Source organism: Chiloscyllium plagiosum, chromosome 7 (genome assembly GCF_004010195.1).
Source record: "Chiloscyllium plagiosum isolate BGI_BamShark_2017 chromosome 7, ASM401019v2, whole genome shotgun sequence".
NCBI classification, from domain to species: domain Eukaryota; kingdom Metazoa; phylum Chordata; class Chondrichthyes; order Orectolobiformes; family Hemiscylliidae; genus Chiloscyllium; species Chiloscyllium plagiosum.
Window position 1 is genome coordinate 100,409,502 of NC_057716.1, and position 17,236 is coordinate 100,426,737.

The 17,236-nt window shown below is 41.2% G+C and overlaps 1 protein-coding gene across 2 annotated transcripts in view; it reads right to left on the reverse strand.

The window, feature by feature from the left end:
• pdia5 (protein disulfide isomerase family A, member 5) overlaps window positions 1-17,236 on the reverse strand; it is a 122,795-nt gene that overhangs the window by 100,006 nt on the left and 5,553 nt on the right. For both annotated transcript variants that reach the window (XR_006312204.1, XM_043694262.1), the window contains exons 2-3: window positions 9,454-9,580; window positions 4,402-4,489 (exon numbers count right to left, since the gene is read on the reverse strand). Coding sequence is in view for 1 of the 2 variants with exons in the window: in XM_043694262.1 (XP_043550197.1) it covers window positions 4,402-4,489; window positions 9,454-9,580 (215 nt within the window). In the remaining variant the exon portion in view is untranslated. The remainder of the gene's footprint in view (window positions 1-4,401; window positions 4,490-9,453; window positions 9,581-17,236) is intronic.

Consider the following 17,236-nt stretch of genomic DNA (forward strand, 5'->3'; position numbering starts at 1 on the left):
ATTTCTAATACCTCTTCCTTGTGAACCTCAATCTCTTCTAGTCTAGATGCAAGTGTCTCTGTATCTTCCTCGCCAACATTTTCGTTTTCTATAGTGAACACTGTCGAAAAATATTTATTTAGTGCTTCCCCATCTCCTCTGACTCCACACACAACTTCCCACTATTATCCTTGATTGACCCTAATTTAACACTTGTCATTCTTTTATTCCTGACATACCTATGGAAAGCCTTAGGGTTAACCCTGATCCTATCTGCCAACAACTTCTCATGTCTCCTCCTGGCTCTTCTGAGCTCTCTTTTTAGGTCTTTCCTGACTTCCTTGTAACCCTCAAGCGCCCTGAGTTTTCGCATTTTGTCCTAACATAAGTCGCCTTCTTCTTCTTCTTGACCAGGGATTCCACTTCCTTAGTAAACCACAGCTCATGCGTTCTATATCTTCCTCCCTGCCTGACAGGTACATACTTATCTAGGACGCACAGGTGCTTTTCCTTGAATAAGCTCCACATTTTTAGTGTGCTCATCCCCTGCAGTTTCCTTCCCCATTCTACGCTTCCTAAATCTTTCCTAATTGCACCGTAATTTCCCTTCCCCCAACTGTAACTCTTGTAACTCTACACCTATCCCTTCCATCACAAAAGTAAACCTGACAGAATTGTGATCGCTGTCTCCAAAGTGCTCACCTACTTCCAAATCTAACACCTGGCCAGGCTCGTTACCCAGTACTAAACCTAAATTGGCTTCGCCCCTTGTTGGCCTGTCTACATACTGTGTCAGGAAGCCCTCCTGCACACACTGGACAAAAACTGACCCATCTATAGTACTCATACTGTAGTGATCCCAGTCAATATTTGGATAGTTGAAGTCCCCCATGACAACTACCCTGCCTCTCTCACCCCTATCGAGAATCATCTTTGCTATCCTTTCCTCTACATCTCTGGGACTATTCAGAGGCCTATAGAAAACTCCATGTTTGGAGCAAGGCTGTCATGAGGCCTGAAGTTGAATGGCACTGGTAGAATACAAGCTAACTGAGTTAGCAGGTTATCACTGAATGTCTTTGATGCATCTCGCCCAAAGAGGATGGGGTGAAATGACCAGTTAACAATCCAGATTATGGTGCACTGACCTCGGCTGGGCCACATCCACCATGCTCAAATATTCTGCCAACATCCACTCACAAAATGTAAGCATTACTTGGTCAATATTTTAATGAGAGAAAGTGAGGGCTGCAGATGCTGGAGATCAGAGCTGAAAATGTGTTGCTGGAAAAGCGCAGCAGGTCAGGCAGCATCCAAGGAACAGGAGAATATTCCTGAAGAAGGGCTTATGCCCGAAACGTCGATTCTCCTGTTCCTTGGATGCTGCCTGACCTGCTGCGCTTTTCCAGCAACACATTTTCAGCAATATTTTAATGACTTTGGTACAAAGATGATGGCTAAACAAAAGAACTGATTCACACAACAAATTAGGCACTATTCCATGCTGGGCTACCTGAAATAACAAATAAATTAATTCTGTACCAGCTTAAAATGTAACTACTGCACAGTTTTATCCCTACTATCCCACCCACTTCCTGAATCAGCATGGAATCTTTACTGTGATGTGTTTCCACTGACAATGATATTTCACTTGACTTGTTATTTTTCAGTGAATCTGGTGAGTTAATGCTGGCAGATTATCTGGCCACCAGAATGTTGAATGTTGCCAGAGGTGATAGGGGATGTCATCATGGCTTTACTCACTCTTTGCTCCACCCAATGTATACATATGTATTTCCAGAAGAGAGATTACTGATCAGAAACTGAGACCAAAATTTCCATCCACTAGCCCTCTACATCCACCTCCTTAACACAGACACCAAGTATAGAATTTCTCTGGGCTAAGGCCAGCAAGCTCAACCCAGCGCTCAGCGCCATGGGGTTCAGCTACGCACCAAGTTGCTGATGATAAAAATACCTGCTCCATTTCAACAAGAAGTGGTGTTAGGCATTTTAGCCTTTCAAGCAGAATTAAACTTGGCTTTCCAGTTACTCTGGCGAAAGGTCTTGACCTGAAATGTTAACCCGGTTTCTCTCTTCTCAGATACTACTGGAACTGATGAGTATTTCAAGCATTTTCTGCTTTGCTTGCAGATTTCCAGCATCCACAGTGATTCGCTCTTGTTTTGGCTTCCCTGATTATTCTATTAGAAGCTAAATAATAAATTGAATACAGAAAGAGATTTATAAAATGTGTGTGAATGCAGGTTATTGTCACCCTTCAACATTTCATTGCAATTCTTCTCTTGTCAATTAAAAACAATTAGTTACTAGGACATAATGCATATACCCTACAAAACTTAAGAAAAACCAGTTACATTGAACATTGAAAATCAGAAATGAAACAGAAAAAGCAAAAAGAGGCACGAGTTCAAACATTTCTCTCAAGCCAGGAAGTCCTTCTCACAAGAAATGATAACATGGGTATGCTATGAAGGCAAACAGCATTTAAAATACATTAGATGTTTTGGTGGGAGAGCTGCAGGTTTGGAGTAGGTGGGTAGAGGATTTAGATAGGTTGATTGACTATTCATCTTGTGATCCGGTGCATAGTGAATCATGATAAATTCTAAACTGTGCAACTCTTCATCTGCCTCATTTTTCCCTTGTTACAATTTAGACTTGTAAAATCTTAGCTTGACATCAGCCACCCACATTTATCTTGCCTTTTCTCCCACTCTCCCAACCCAGTTGCAAGATGAGCCTTGTCCCTTCAGCTAGAGTTGTCTGGGGTAAAATAAATCTAGTGCATAGACTGAAGGCTCGTGACTTGCGTTGCAGCAAGCAAAGCACTGACCTCCCCACACCTTCAAATTGGAATCAGAAAACAACAGTATCTATCTTTCACTGACTTCAGGCCAAGATAACAACTTAAAAATTTGCCACAGACTCATTGGAACTTACAGTTATAGACATGACTAATCGCAATAGCTCTTTCAAATAACTAGCACAACTGGCCAAATGGCATCGTTCTGTCATTCAAGTTCCTTCGAATCAATCATAATTCAGTTACTTTTGCCCAAAGTCAACAAAAGGTTGGCGAATCTGGTTTTCTATGTGATTGCGATTAAGGAAGCCTTTGGATAACAATGAAAGAGCTATCCAATTAGTCGTCGTCCTCCACTCTTTCCCCTCAATCCTGAGCACCTTTCAGACATGCACCCAACTCCTGTCTGGATGTTACTAAATTTGTTGAAACCAGGCAGTGCATTCTAGATTCTAATTTCACCCCCTCTCTTTTGCTCATTATCTTACATTTGCACCCTCAGGTTACCGAACTACCTGCGAGCGGGAACAATATCTTCCAATTTAATCTGTCAACCTCATCTCTCATCTCTTCCCCTGTAGCATTTGTCGTTTTATTTTTGTTTATGTGTTATAATGAAGAGACACCCCTAGACATTTCAGCTAGTATATTGTTCCTGGGGATGCAGCAAGATTCAAGAGAAGCCAGTATATTTCAATTCACAAAATGAAGTCGTTTGGATTTGCTATACACATTTGGCAGTCAAGCCAGAATGCAAGCAGAGCTCAGGAGAGGTTTCTGCAGATATACATGTCAAAGCCTGAACTGTGTATCAGCAGCAAGGCCAACAGAATGGTTCTGGGCACAGAACTAGAGATATGATGATAACCCATCATATGATGAGATATGATGGTTAACAGAATTAAATGATGCAGATGGAGGTGTAACATTAACTTGCTACTGATCTGATCGGGGTGTTTTTAAAAATCAAGAGGATTTAATAGGGAAGATACAGAGAAACTTTCTCCCCCAAAGGAAGTAATCAAGGATGTGGGTATAAGTTGCTTGGTTAAAGGTGCTACTGAAATACCATTTGACATAATCCTCAAATCAGTCTGGGTCATTTATGAAGGAAATCTGAAAGCACTTTTCACACAAAAAAAACAGTAGAAATCTGTAACTATATTCCATCCCACTAATGGGCCAACTAAATTTTTGAGATGGAGAATGATAGATATTTGTTGGGTGAAGTTATAAAAGCAAATGGAGTTAAGGCAGGTAAATGGAGCAACAGCACAGTCCTGACTTAATCTGAATGGCAGAACAGACGCAAGAGGCTGATGGTCAATTCCTGTTCCAATGTTCTGAACAGATGAGCATGCACGCTGGCGGAAATATGTTTTAGTGGATCAGGACAGTAAAAAGAAAAGGTCTGAAAACTGGTTAAGATGTCAGGCCAAAACTTCAAAAATGAACTGTGTGGAGTTCCAAGAGAAATTTATCAGAAATGACTAGAGGCACAAGAATGAGAGAGACAGGGTTCAATCAAAAAGATTTCTGATAGCATGCCAATTATCAAATTCTCAATCATTGCTGTTAAAAGAGAAACAACTTACCCACAATCTACCCAGGCAATGGTGCCCTGCCCTTTCACTGCCTCTGCCACGTCAGAGAGCAGTTTAAGTGATCGCTCGGCCGTAACAGCTATCACACAGCAAGAAAGAAAACATGGGTGTTACTGAACATTGTTTATCACCATTTGTTACAGCTAGCTGAGCAACCTAAGATTTGAGCTCCGTCAATAGATTACCAAAGTACATTGAGATAATGAACAACTCCTTCAATAATACTGCAGCCACCATATAACCACCAGAACAAAGAAACGGCACACTGCCAAGAGCTGGTGGAATCTGTCAAACATACCTGCATCACTGTAGTCTGGAGAGAGTTGAGCATTGCACTGCACTACATGGGAAAGGGAATAGGGGAACTGACAGGAAAGAATAATTCTCGGGTCACAATAGGCATCTTCCAAACAGCAACATTGGAAACCGGGGAGCAAGTAACACTGTTTGCTTGAAAAGGTCAAGATAGCAGAATGAGGAGGTTGAAGCAATGTTAGAGGCTCCAAAGCTCTTAATGGCCTTAACAAAAAAAAAGTTCAAAGGCAGCCACAGCTGAGTTATGAGGTCAAAGAAGGCACAGCTAAGATTTACATGGAGTTAGTTATTCTCAGCTGAGGGAACAACAGTAAGTGAACATGAACTGGCTTCAACAACTTTAGGGAGGGAAATGTAAGGTTGGAATTGAGTGCTGGAAGAAAATAAATAACTAGACTAGGTCTCCTGCTTATTAAATATTCACTGATCACCGTGTCATGTGCAATGGTGAAAGGGGCAGAGGGAATATAAAGTGATAATTGGGTTCAGTCAGATGGCCCCGTTATGGTCACATTACTCACTGCTGACTGACCACCTTGGTTCTCTCGTGGAGAATTTTGAGATGCTAAAGGACAAACTCTCTCCTCTGCACCACCTTGCAGTTTGAGGAACCGTTTCTGTATTTTCAAAAAGCAGTAACTAACCATGAAGCTGTAGGAATGTTGTGAAATGCCACTTTCCATCTAATTTCTTTTTATAATGCAATGCAATTTCACAGCAGTCAAACCTCTTCACACACCTGGTTTAACAATTTTATCTTTTCAGTATTTGAGTAAGTAGTTTCTTACAAGTAAGAGCACAAAGTGACTCACATCACGCTTGAATTATAATTAGAGTGCTTCTACAGCTGGAAGGCATATTAGCTCAAAATTTGCCATGAAGAGTATTGTTTAAATTTATTCTTCCGATGTGGGAGTCACTTGCAAGACTCTCAATTATTATCCATCCAGAGATGCCCTGAAACAATGGTGGTGATTCTGTTCAGACTGCTGCATTTTTGCTTTGCAGAGTTTTGATATAACGGAGTGGCTTGCTGGGCCACTTCAATATCAGTCAGATTGGCATGGAATTACAGTCATATGCAGACCAGGCAGGGTGCTAAGGACAGGTTTTCTTCCCTGAAGGACTTGAGTGAGCCAGTTAGCTTTTTACAATAATCCAACAGCTTCATGTTATCACCATTGATTTGATGTTTTAAAGTCATTGCATGCTTAAAAGAATGTAACTGTTCATTAAAATACGGTGCATAGCATGGAGAGTGGGAAATAGGTAAGACAAAATGTGGTGTGAAATATTTGCTTTATAAAGACCAGCTGCAGATCTTGCATTCTCTGTCCAAACCGAAGTTCTGATTGAGTAAATTTTGAGAACATTACAATGCTGATGGTTACACACCATCACAGCAGTAGAGAGAGTAGTTTGAGGTAACGATTTAACTTATTGACACTTTTTTTTTTAAAAGTACTGTAACCAGACAACATACTATGAAGAAACAGAAAGAAAATTTGCTGAAATAGCTCAAAATCCGGCAGCATCTGTGATAAGAAATCAAAGTTAACTTTTCAGGTCCGATGACCCTTCCTCACTTCTGACGACGGGTCACTGGACCTGAAATGTTACCTTTGATCTCTCTTCACAGACGCTGCCAGACCTGCTGAGCTTTTCCAGCATCTTCTGTTTTTGTTTCTGATTTACAGCATCTACAGTTTTTTTTAAAGTGTTTAGCATACTATAAGGTTGGAAATTTAAAGCTCATCATTTTTGGAGATACACCTCTCAAAATTTAATTTTGAAAATTGATCAACAAGAATGAAATATAGTGCCTTTGCAGTTGCCAGGAATACTTGATTTACTTTTTCATTTTTGCTTAATCTTCATTTAAGTCTTCCAGCTCTTAGCATTCCAATTTTTTCCCCAAAATAACTTTGGACCAAAGGCAACTGAACTTGAATAATGTTTAATTCAACCTGGGATTTTTTTGCATATTACAGCTGGGGATGGGTGTGCAATTATCATGCCCAACAAAAGAAGGAACCTACCACTTATGAACAGGACATTGGTTAGGCCACTGTTAGAATATTGCGTGCAATTCTGGTCTCCTTCCTATCGGAAAAATGTTGTGAAACTTGAAAGGGTTCAGAAAAGATTTACAAGGATGTTGCCAGGGTTGGAGAACTTGAGCTATAGGGAGAGGCTGAACAGGCTGGGACTGTTTTCCCTGGAGCGTCGGAGGCTGAAGGGTGACCTTATAGAGATTTACAAATTTATGAAGGGCATGGAGAGGGTAAATAGGCAAAGTCTTTTCCCTGGGGTCAGGGAGTCCAGAACTAGAGGGTATAGGTTTAGGGTGAGAGGGGAAAAATATAAAAGAGACCTAAGGGGCAACGTTTTCACACAGAGGGTGGTACGTGTATGGAATGAGCTGCCAGAGGATGTGGTGGAGGCTGGTACAATTGCAACATTTAAGAGGCATTTGGATGGGTAAAAGAATAGGAAGGGTTTGGAGGGATATGGGCCGAGTGCTGGCAGGTGAGACTAGATTGGGTTGGGATATCTGGTCGGCATGGACGGGTTGGACCAAAGGGTCTGTTTCCATGCTGTACATCTCTATGACTCCATAACACCCAATAATAGCTCAAACTTAATACCCAGTGGTATTTGATAACTTTCCTACAGCTTCATGGTTCCTTACTGCTTTTTTTCTTAAATACAGGAACTGTCCCAAGATAATACACTGGGTGAGGCAAGTTATTAGATGGTATTTTTAACACAGTGAAAGGTGCCCAAGTGATTCACAGGAGCATTAACAAACCAAATTTGACTTTGAACCACATAAGGATATATTAGGGCAGATAACAAAGCTTAGTCAGAGGTTTTAAACAGCATTATGATGGAGGAGAGAGAAGTGAAGAAGGGAAAGGTTTAGGCCATTTTAAAAGTCAGGTGAAATTCTGTTGGAAATTGGAGTCTGTCTAAAACTATTTTTTCCTGCTATTTCCTGGGTAACATGAGATCTTTTGCAACTGTTGTTACAGCTGTTACCCATCTTCTCCAGATATAAACAATTTCCGATTAACAATGACAAAAGGGAGGTGACAATAATAGCCAAGGCGTCATTACTCTATTAGCTGGCCTCAAATAATTTCCAATGCATTTTTGATAAAATAAAAATTTTGTTCCCACCAAGAATGAATGTTCACCTTCATCTGAAGGTGAACAAGGGGACAACAGTTATTCTATTGTTGCAAGTAGTCCCATGCTTTTTGCTGAAATGATCCAGAAGAATGATTGACACAGCACAGATTGCCAATCCCAAAAATACAGTATGTCAGCAGATGCACAGAGTCAGAGGCAGTCCTCTTCAGAGAGCTGTCTTCTTTAGCTGGAAGATGGACCAGAAGACATCCAGGGAAGAAGAGTTCCCTAACACTTTGGCTAGGGAATAGGTTGCTGCCTTCATAACATTAATGAGATTGACGCACACTGTACTAACCTCCTGCTTATCCTCTGGTTCCAGTGAACCATCCTTAATTGTCACCGGCTGTACACTTTTTGTGTAATGAATTAATATATCATATATAAACTGCTGGTTTCTTAAATTTATTCAACTACCTGAAAATTCCTTAGAAATGACTGACTACCGAATTTGTGGTCATCAACCCCTTAAATGCAACAATTCAATCACTTTGATATTGAACTGGATTCAATAATTGGCCAGCCTGGGTGCTAAAGACAGCAGGTTTCCAGTCCTGAGGGTACAGTAGCTTAATAGTGGAGTGATCAAAATCAGAGAGGTTCAAAAGGCCGAAAGTGGAATGCAGATATCTCAGAGAATTATAGGACGAGAGGAGGTTACAGAGATCGAGGTGGTGAGGTCCTGAGGGATTCGAAACAAATATAAGTACTTTTAAAATTGGAGCTGTTACTTAGCCAAGGGAGCTAATGCAAGTTAGTCAGTACAGGAGTGATGGATTAACGGGAAGAAAGTGAGGACTGCAGATGCTGGAGATTAGAGCTTAAAAATGTGTTGCTGGAAAAGCGCAGCAGGTCAGGCAGTCGCCCGAAACGTCGATTCTCCTGTTCATTTGATGCTGCCTGACCTGCTGCACTTTTCCAGCAACACATTTTTAAGCTCTGATGGATTAACGGGACTTGCTGCAGCTTAGAATTTGGGAAGCAGAGTTTTAGATTATCTTAAAGTCGGAAACCGGCCAGGGCTGCCTTATATTTGTTACCTCTGGACTACTCCACGATTGGGCGTTTCAGTAGCATATAAATTGAGCCAGAGGCACAGTTAGGTGATGTTTGAAAGTAGAATTAGCTAAATTTAACAGACAGATGGCCAGAAGCTCTTGTCAAGGTTAAATACAACATGACAACACAAACAGTCCTGCTCAGCCTCAGACACTTGCATGCAGGGAATGCGCCCATCAATGGACTATGGACTTTGCAGCAGTAGTGAAGTCAATGGATTTGGTCTTCACTGTCTTATCTGAAGCAAGCTTCTGCTTACCCAGTGCTGGATGTTGGATGAACGGTCTAAAACAGAGAAAGTCGATGATGAGGCAATGGCAGCGTACTGGAATTAATTTTAGATTATATTGCCCATTTGATGAGAGAGGAATGCAACTACTAGACAGGTGAAATGGGGTGAAGGGGCAGCTTACAGAGAATGGTTTACGTGGTAAGCGCACTAGGCTATTGGACAAAGATGCAGAACCTGCTCACCTGATTTGGAGTACAGCACCAGTATGTTATTTCTTGTCCGCATGAGTTTCTTTAGTTCCTTTTGGTCATCGACTTTCTCAATCAGTGGAGACACTTTTGCTGCCATGAGGGACGTGGATAGCACCGCCTTGGGGAGGAAAACAGGTAAATCAGGCAGCTGGATAGAAATGTCCTCCAAAAGGATAATGCCTGCAATGCGTCCATTGAGTTCTCATAAGGTCTGCAAATCTGCTGAAAGGATTTAGGAACTATGATTTCATATGACTTGGCTGTTTTTTGTTCAATACCGTGAATCCTAGTCGAATGGCTAAAGTTCCACAGAGAGAGAAACTGTTCAACAGCGGTTAAGAACAGCTCTTGTACATCAAGACTTTTAGTGGTTATGCAAAGTTAACGCATCTTTAGAAGTTAAGGTGAGCCAGTTACCTTCTGGGATTTTTAACCACTAGGTAGTTGACTCTGGTTCAGTGTTAATAGCCACAGATCTTGCATCAACAAAGTACATTTCCGTGACATCTTCACCATAATAAAACATCAAGGCATAAAACAGGAGCAACAACAAAATCTGACACCAAGCCAAATAAAGAAGTGTTATGGCAGGCAGCTGAAAGCTCGAGCAAAAAGATCAGTTCTCGTAGACATTTAAAAGGAAGGAAATGGATAGGCAGTGATTTCCAGAATTTAGGGCCTAAGCATCTGAAGTCATAGCTTCCCATGGTGGAGTGATTAACCCCAGCCACATCTACGCAGCTAGAGTTGGAGCACAAAGAGTTCTGCAAATCTGGAGGAGCTTACAGAACTAAGGAGCACACTGTTACATCAAATTTTGATAATAATGATCAGAATTTGAAAACTGAAGTGGAGCTAGTCTAACAGCAACATAAGTTAGCCAGCACAGGAACAATGGGTGAAAGAATCTTAGCACAAGCTACAATACGAGCAGATTTCTGCAAGGTAGGATATGGCAGATTGACACTTGAGCATTCTCAGCAGTCCAAGCCAAAGTAACAAAAGTGTGGATGAGGGTTTCACAGCAAATGAGTTAAGAGAAGAGCAGAATCAAGCAAGGTATCTGATGGAAAACTCATCCACTTTGGCATCCCCATTCAAACCAAAGAGCATCTTTATTTGCCCGCTAGCTGGACAAATGATGGAAAGTTCCACAGTTAGAACAGCGAGAATCTGAGTGACTGTGCTTCATGATTGTCCAGTCTTCTGTTCATTGGTGAATATATAATACAGACGCATACTCGGTCTTCAGAATTATGTGGCACCAGACAAGCAGTATTTCTTCAAATTGCCAAGACAGGCAAAATGCTTCTCCTGCACTAATTGAAACAAAAATTATATCCTTGAAACGCGGCTGCTCATTTCTTTAGATGCCAACATAGAATCATTGACTTGGTTCAGTTTTTTCTAAGGATTCAGACCGTCTGCTGATTTGCAGAAAAGGCAGAAGTAGTTTGATCGTTCAATGTCTTCCAAAAATATATTTATACGGAATATCAATAATTTCATTCGCTATGTCATCCTGAACAGCTTGTCAGTTATCTAAGATCCTAGCTTTCTGAAGCACCTTTGGCAATTTGAAAAAGCTTTCAATACATTGTTCAGCCTGCAGAGACTGCATTGGACAAACTGAAGTGACTCATCTGCATCAACTGCTGCGAAACACTCACGAGAAGAGTCTTTCAATAACAATTAAACCTCATGGAGCAAATCTATTCCAAAGTGTCTTGTCCTGAAATATCAAAATTAGAAATGTTGACATGCATTCCAAGTGGCAGGCAGAAATGCAAGATGTAATGTAAACTGACTTTGAGATTGTCACGCAAGGAGGAAACCGATAAATATATTAATGAGATTACTTAAGTTTCAGTACTGCCCATACTGCGTAGTGTGCGAATCAGAAGCGCTGGCTGATTTTGTGCTCCTACCTTGCCTCAGAGTATTGAAGCTGATTGCTCCATTCGTACTGGAAGCAGTTCAGGCCACCCAGCACAGACCAGAGATTCAACCTGGGAGCTCCTGGGGTGAGGTTTATACTTAGGTAGAGAACTTCTCTATTTGAAGAGCATGAAACTTAACCAATGCCCAAGATTTAGACCTCATCCGCCATGCATACAGCTTATCATGTTGTTGCAGTTTGCCTACACAGCAACAATGATGGCTTTTCAAAACATTTTGATTATGCACTTGGGAATATCCTAAAAAACATGAAAGGTTGCATAAATACAAGGTTTTTTTTCTTTCGTAGCTGAAATAACAGAACCTCCTCCAGGGATCCCCTGTATTACAGAAGCCAATTTGATTCAATCCACTCAACATCAAGAGACAATTGGAGGCTCTGAAAACTACAAAAGGCTGTGGACTCTTGTGACAATACTCCAGTGAGTCTTGAAGACTTGTACTCCAGAACTTGCTGCACATCCAGTAATGCCATTTTAGAACAGCTGCAACATGGTAACCACTCAATGCAGAAAATTGCCCAGGTATGCATTGTACACAAAAAGCAGGACAAATCTAACCTGGGAGAAAGTGAGGACTGCAGGAGCTGGAGATCAGAGTCGAGAGTGTGGTGCTGGAAAAGCACAGGTCAGGCAGCATCTGAGGAGCAGGAGAATCGATGTTTTGGGCATAGCCTTTCATCAGGTTTCCCATCTCATCGGTCTACTGTTGATCATCAGTAAAGGTATGGAGCCATCATGAACAGTGTTATCAAAAAGCACTCCATAGTCATAATCCGATCACTGACATCCATTTTGGGCTCTGTCACACAGTTCCTGACCTCAGTTCAAACATTGACAAAAGAGTTGAATGTAAGACGCGAGGGGAGAATGAATACCTTGAACATCAAGGCCGCATTTGATATCAAGGAGTCCCCGCAAAACCGGAGCCAATGGGAATCGGGGGACAACAGTCACAGTTAGAATCCTACCTGTCACAAAGGAAAATGAGTATGGCAGTTGACAATCAGTCAGTCATCTCAGCTCCAGGACGCCTCTACAGGAGTTCCTAAGGTAAGTTTCTAATCAACCTGCTCAGATGTTATGGCATGCTCCTGGAGCAGGTTGGACCTGAGCCTGGAGATCAGAGATAGGGACACTACATCTTGCTACAAAGGTCCTATACAAGTACAGGCCCTTTGTAGCAAGAGGGAGTGTGTCCTTGGCCCAAACATCTTTTAGCTGCTTCAATGTGCTTCTCTACATCATGAGGTCAGAAACAGGGATGTTCACTGATGACTGCACAAATGTTCATTATCATTCATGAAGACTCGGATACTGAAGCAATCTGTGCTCAAATGCAGCACGAGCTGGACAATATCCAGGCTTGGGCTGACAAGTGCCAAGTGACAGTTGCGCTAAACAAATGTAACAAGAGAGAATCTAGCCATTGCCCATTGGCATTCAAAGACATTACCATTACTGAATACCTAACCATCAACACCCTGGATGCACCACTAAACAGAAACTGAACCGTAAGAAGAGTGGCTAGAAGAGCAGGTCAGAGGCTTGGAACCTTGCAGCGAGTAATTTAATTCCTGACTGCCCAAAGCCTGATGATCATCTACAAGGCCTGGGTCAGGAGCATGATGGCATATTCCCTGCTTGCCTGGATAAGTGCAGCTCCAACAACACTCAAGATGCTTCGCACCATCCAGGGAAAAAAAAAGTCCGTTGATTAGCATCACATTCACATTCATCCAGGCTCCTCCTGCACTGATGCATGGAAACAGCAATGAGTACCAGCTATAAGATGCACAGCAGAAAGCCATGACTTTTACAACAGCACCTGCCAAACCCACAACCACTTCCATCCAGAAGAACAAGTGCAGCAGACGCAATGGCAACACTGCTAACCACAGTTATCCCTCAGAGCCACTCATCACCCTTACTTGAAAGTATATTGCTGTCATTGAACGTTGCTGGGTTAATTTCCTGGAACTGCCACCCTTATGACACTGTGGGTGCACTTACTAAAATGGACTGGAGCAATTAAGGAGGCAGCTGACACAATCTTCTCAAGGCAACTAAGGATGGGCAATAAATGCTGGCCCAGGCCGAGATACCCAACATCCCATGAGTGAATAAAAATAAAAAGGATAACACGCAAGTGTGCAAATTTAAAAAGCAGCACACTTCAGTCTGATCGGTTAACTAAAACAACCAGAACACCACTTAGATTTATATTTATTATGCTTCTCCAGTAAGTATATTCATAAATAATACATTCATGACAAAAATAATTTTCACATACAAGTTCGACAATTAAAACCTTTAGTGAACAACCTATTAGCCATTTTCCTTTCAACTTGCTTGTCAAAAATTCAAAAGGAGTTACTTTTGGGCAGCAAAGGTGGGTGTCAAAATGGTAGGAGGTGCAAAATGACTCTTATGGAGAAATATCTCAGTTACGTTTCTTGAAACACAAATTACAGTTGGCAAATAGAAAGCCAGTATCAACATTTCAAAATCTACCCAATTCAACTGCAGTGATAAAATCATCTGAATTGGAATAAGTCCCAGACTGAAAATGTGTGCTGTTAAAAGTAGCCTGAAATTATCTATGTTAAATTCAGGGCTGCAGAACATTATAAATAAAATACATTTTTGGAATATTCGCTGATGAGCCATTAATTGAACTAGAACAGACTGACGTGTAATGTATAAAAACGTGCCTCAACCTTGGTTCAGTGTTGCATCTCATTTGCTATTTTTGCACTCTATTTTGCATATTCTCCACAAATAGATACTCATATTCATAACCAGAAGAAAGAGATGCAGTAGCAACGTTGTCAACTTCACTGCTTCAACTTTAGGATTGGTGAAAAAATGGAAATAGGATAAAGAGTCACTAATATTCTTGATATTGATTACTTTTGGAATGTTTCAGCCACAGAAAACATCACATCTGATCCTGACCTGCACTCATCCAATGCCCGCACACATACTTTGCAGCTACTCACCGACAAGTTACTGAAGGTGGCAGACCCCTCAAATAACTTGTCCACACGACAGCTCATGGATATTGAACCAATCTCCACCTTCAATTCATTCGAAGCTTAGCTTCAAATTCAAACTCAAGACATCAAAACGAGCCCATAATAGTACGCTGCATTTCTGCAGTTGCTATCTTTTGACAGTGCAGTTAGAAGAGAATGGATATAGACAATTCAGCCTCTAGAGCTTGTTTTGCCAGTTAGCTCATGACTATTTGTAACAAAACTCCACTCGTCCACTTTGACTCCAAAACATTGGCATCCTGGCTAAACATAAATCTATCAATCTCAGTTTTGCCTATCCTCAATAACCCCCAGCTTCAAGAGTTTATTTTTGTTGAGGACAGTGGGCAAAGAACTTTAAAATTGTATTACTATGTGAAGCACTGGCTGAAAACATCTCTGAATGGCATAGAGCAAGTTTTAAGGCTTAGGCCCCTTGTTGTTAATGCATCTGAACAGAGCCAATAAGTTCAAGGTTTACGTAAAGATTCTAAAGAGCAAATAGTTTACTCCACATACACTGTTAAAAATCACACCACCAGGGTATAGTCCAACAGGTTTATTTGGAAGTACAGGTACACAATCCTTTATCTGAAATTCCGAAAACCACAATGTTTCTCATGGGGTGTGAAGCATCATTTTGGCGTGCGAATAGGTGACCCAACTGCACACCCACTCGAACCATGTCACTCAGACATGATGTGGTGGTGTGGCCTAGCATTGGCAGGCGTCAATTGTATCTCTGCGCTCGAACTATTCACACGCGTGTCTGCTGTTAGCTAGTTTTTTTAAAATTTCAATGTGAAAATGTCATTAATTCCGAAATCCAAAAAATTCCGAAAAACAACTGGCCCTAAGGATTTTAGATAAAACATTGTGTACCTGTCCTAGCTTTTGGAGCACTGCTTCTTCACCAGATAGCTGTACAGCAGGATCATCAGACACAGAATTTATAGCAAAAGATCTCAGTGTCATGCAACTGAAAAGATATATTGAACAAACCCAGATTGCTGTTAAGGTTTGTTCAATAAAACAGTTGCAAGACACTGAACTCTTTTGCTATAAATTATCTGTCTTATGATCCGGCACCACAGCTACCTGATGAAGGAGCGGCACTCCGAAAGCTAGTACTTCCAAATAAACCTGTTGGACCATACCCTGGTGCAGTGTGATTTTTAACTTGGCCCACCCCAGTCCAAGACTGGCACCTCCACATCATGGCTTCCATACACACTGCCCAGCCACTTTATATTTCAATTTTAATATCTTTTCACCTTTTATACTTGAATGAATACAAGTCTATTCATAGTGTGCTCATTAGCCCTGGCATCACTTTGCAAATCAAGCCTGCATTCACTTGAAGGCCAATATTTCCTTCCAAGGTTTTAAAATATTATTGCATTATCTTAAAGCAGCAAGTTCCCTCGGTGTCCTGACCAACCTTCCTATTTCAGCCAAGACCACAAAATGACAAAAGCAAAATACAGTGAATATTGGAAATTCAAAATAAAAATTAAAAAATGCTCAAAACACTAGGACATTTTTTGTTGAGAGAGAAACAGAAATAAGGTATGGACGGATCAGCTTTCGTCAGGGCTGACAAATCCTCTGGATTGCATGGTACTGGAAGTAAATAAGGTAAAAACAATGACTGCAGATGCTGGAAACCAGATTTTGGATTAGTGATGCTGGAAACTAATCCAGAATCTGGTTTTCAGCATCTGCAGTCATTGTTTTTACCTAGTTGATTTTAACCCTACTGCGAATCCTCTTGCAAGGATGCCTGCCTTGAAGAAGTTTTCCTCCTCTCTCTACAAGAATCTCAGGGAGTCCCTCTCCCACTGCAACTCCCAGGTCATTTCCATGCTACTTTCTCCCCACCCGCACCCTCCTCTAGCTTATCTCTCCACGCTTCAGGCTCTCTGCCTTTATTCCTGATGAAGGGCTTTTGCCCGAAACATCGATTTTGCAGCTCCTGGGATGCTGTCTGAACTGCTGTGCTCTTCCAGCACCACTAATCCAAAACCTGAAGTAAATAAGCCACTTGGCCCAAACAGTCCATGCCAGTTTTCATGCTCCAAACAAGTCTCTCCTCAGTTCTGATTAATCGCCACTGAACTAGATATTTAACTTTTTCTCCCTTCACAGACGTGATCCGTCCATATCTTTTCTAATATCTTAACTTTTTTTGCTGTGCATAAATCAACTGTCAGGAGAACAGAAATAGTTCTTCAAAAAACAATTCATTGATTGCAGAACATTCGGAGGATCACATTGTAGATACGTAATTCAGCCCAACTGGTCTGTTGGTATGTTAGTAGGGAGACACTGGCTTAGAAGTACTATGGCTAGAGTGTTAATCCAGAAACTCAGCTAATGTTCTGGGGCCCAAGTTTCAATACTACCATGGCAGATGGTAGAATTTGGATCCAATATTTTAAAAATCTGGAATAAGAATCTACTGATTCATTGCTGTGGGTTTGGAATCACATGTAGGTAGGCCAGGTAAGGATGGCAGATTTTCTTATGGACATTCGCGATGTCAAATGGTTTTTTTCCGACAATTGGCAATTGTTTCATGTTTATTAGTAGATTCTTAACTCCTGGTTTTGTTTTAAATTGAATCCAAATTCCACCGTCTGCCTTGATGGGATTCGAACTTGGATCCCAGAACATTATACAATTCACTTACATCTGGTGGTTGAGAGCTCCAGTTTCTTCACTCACTCTAGATAAAGACATTTGCTCTGAATTCTCACTTGATTTATTTCTAACTCT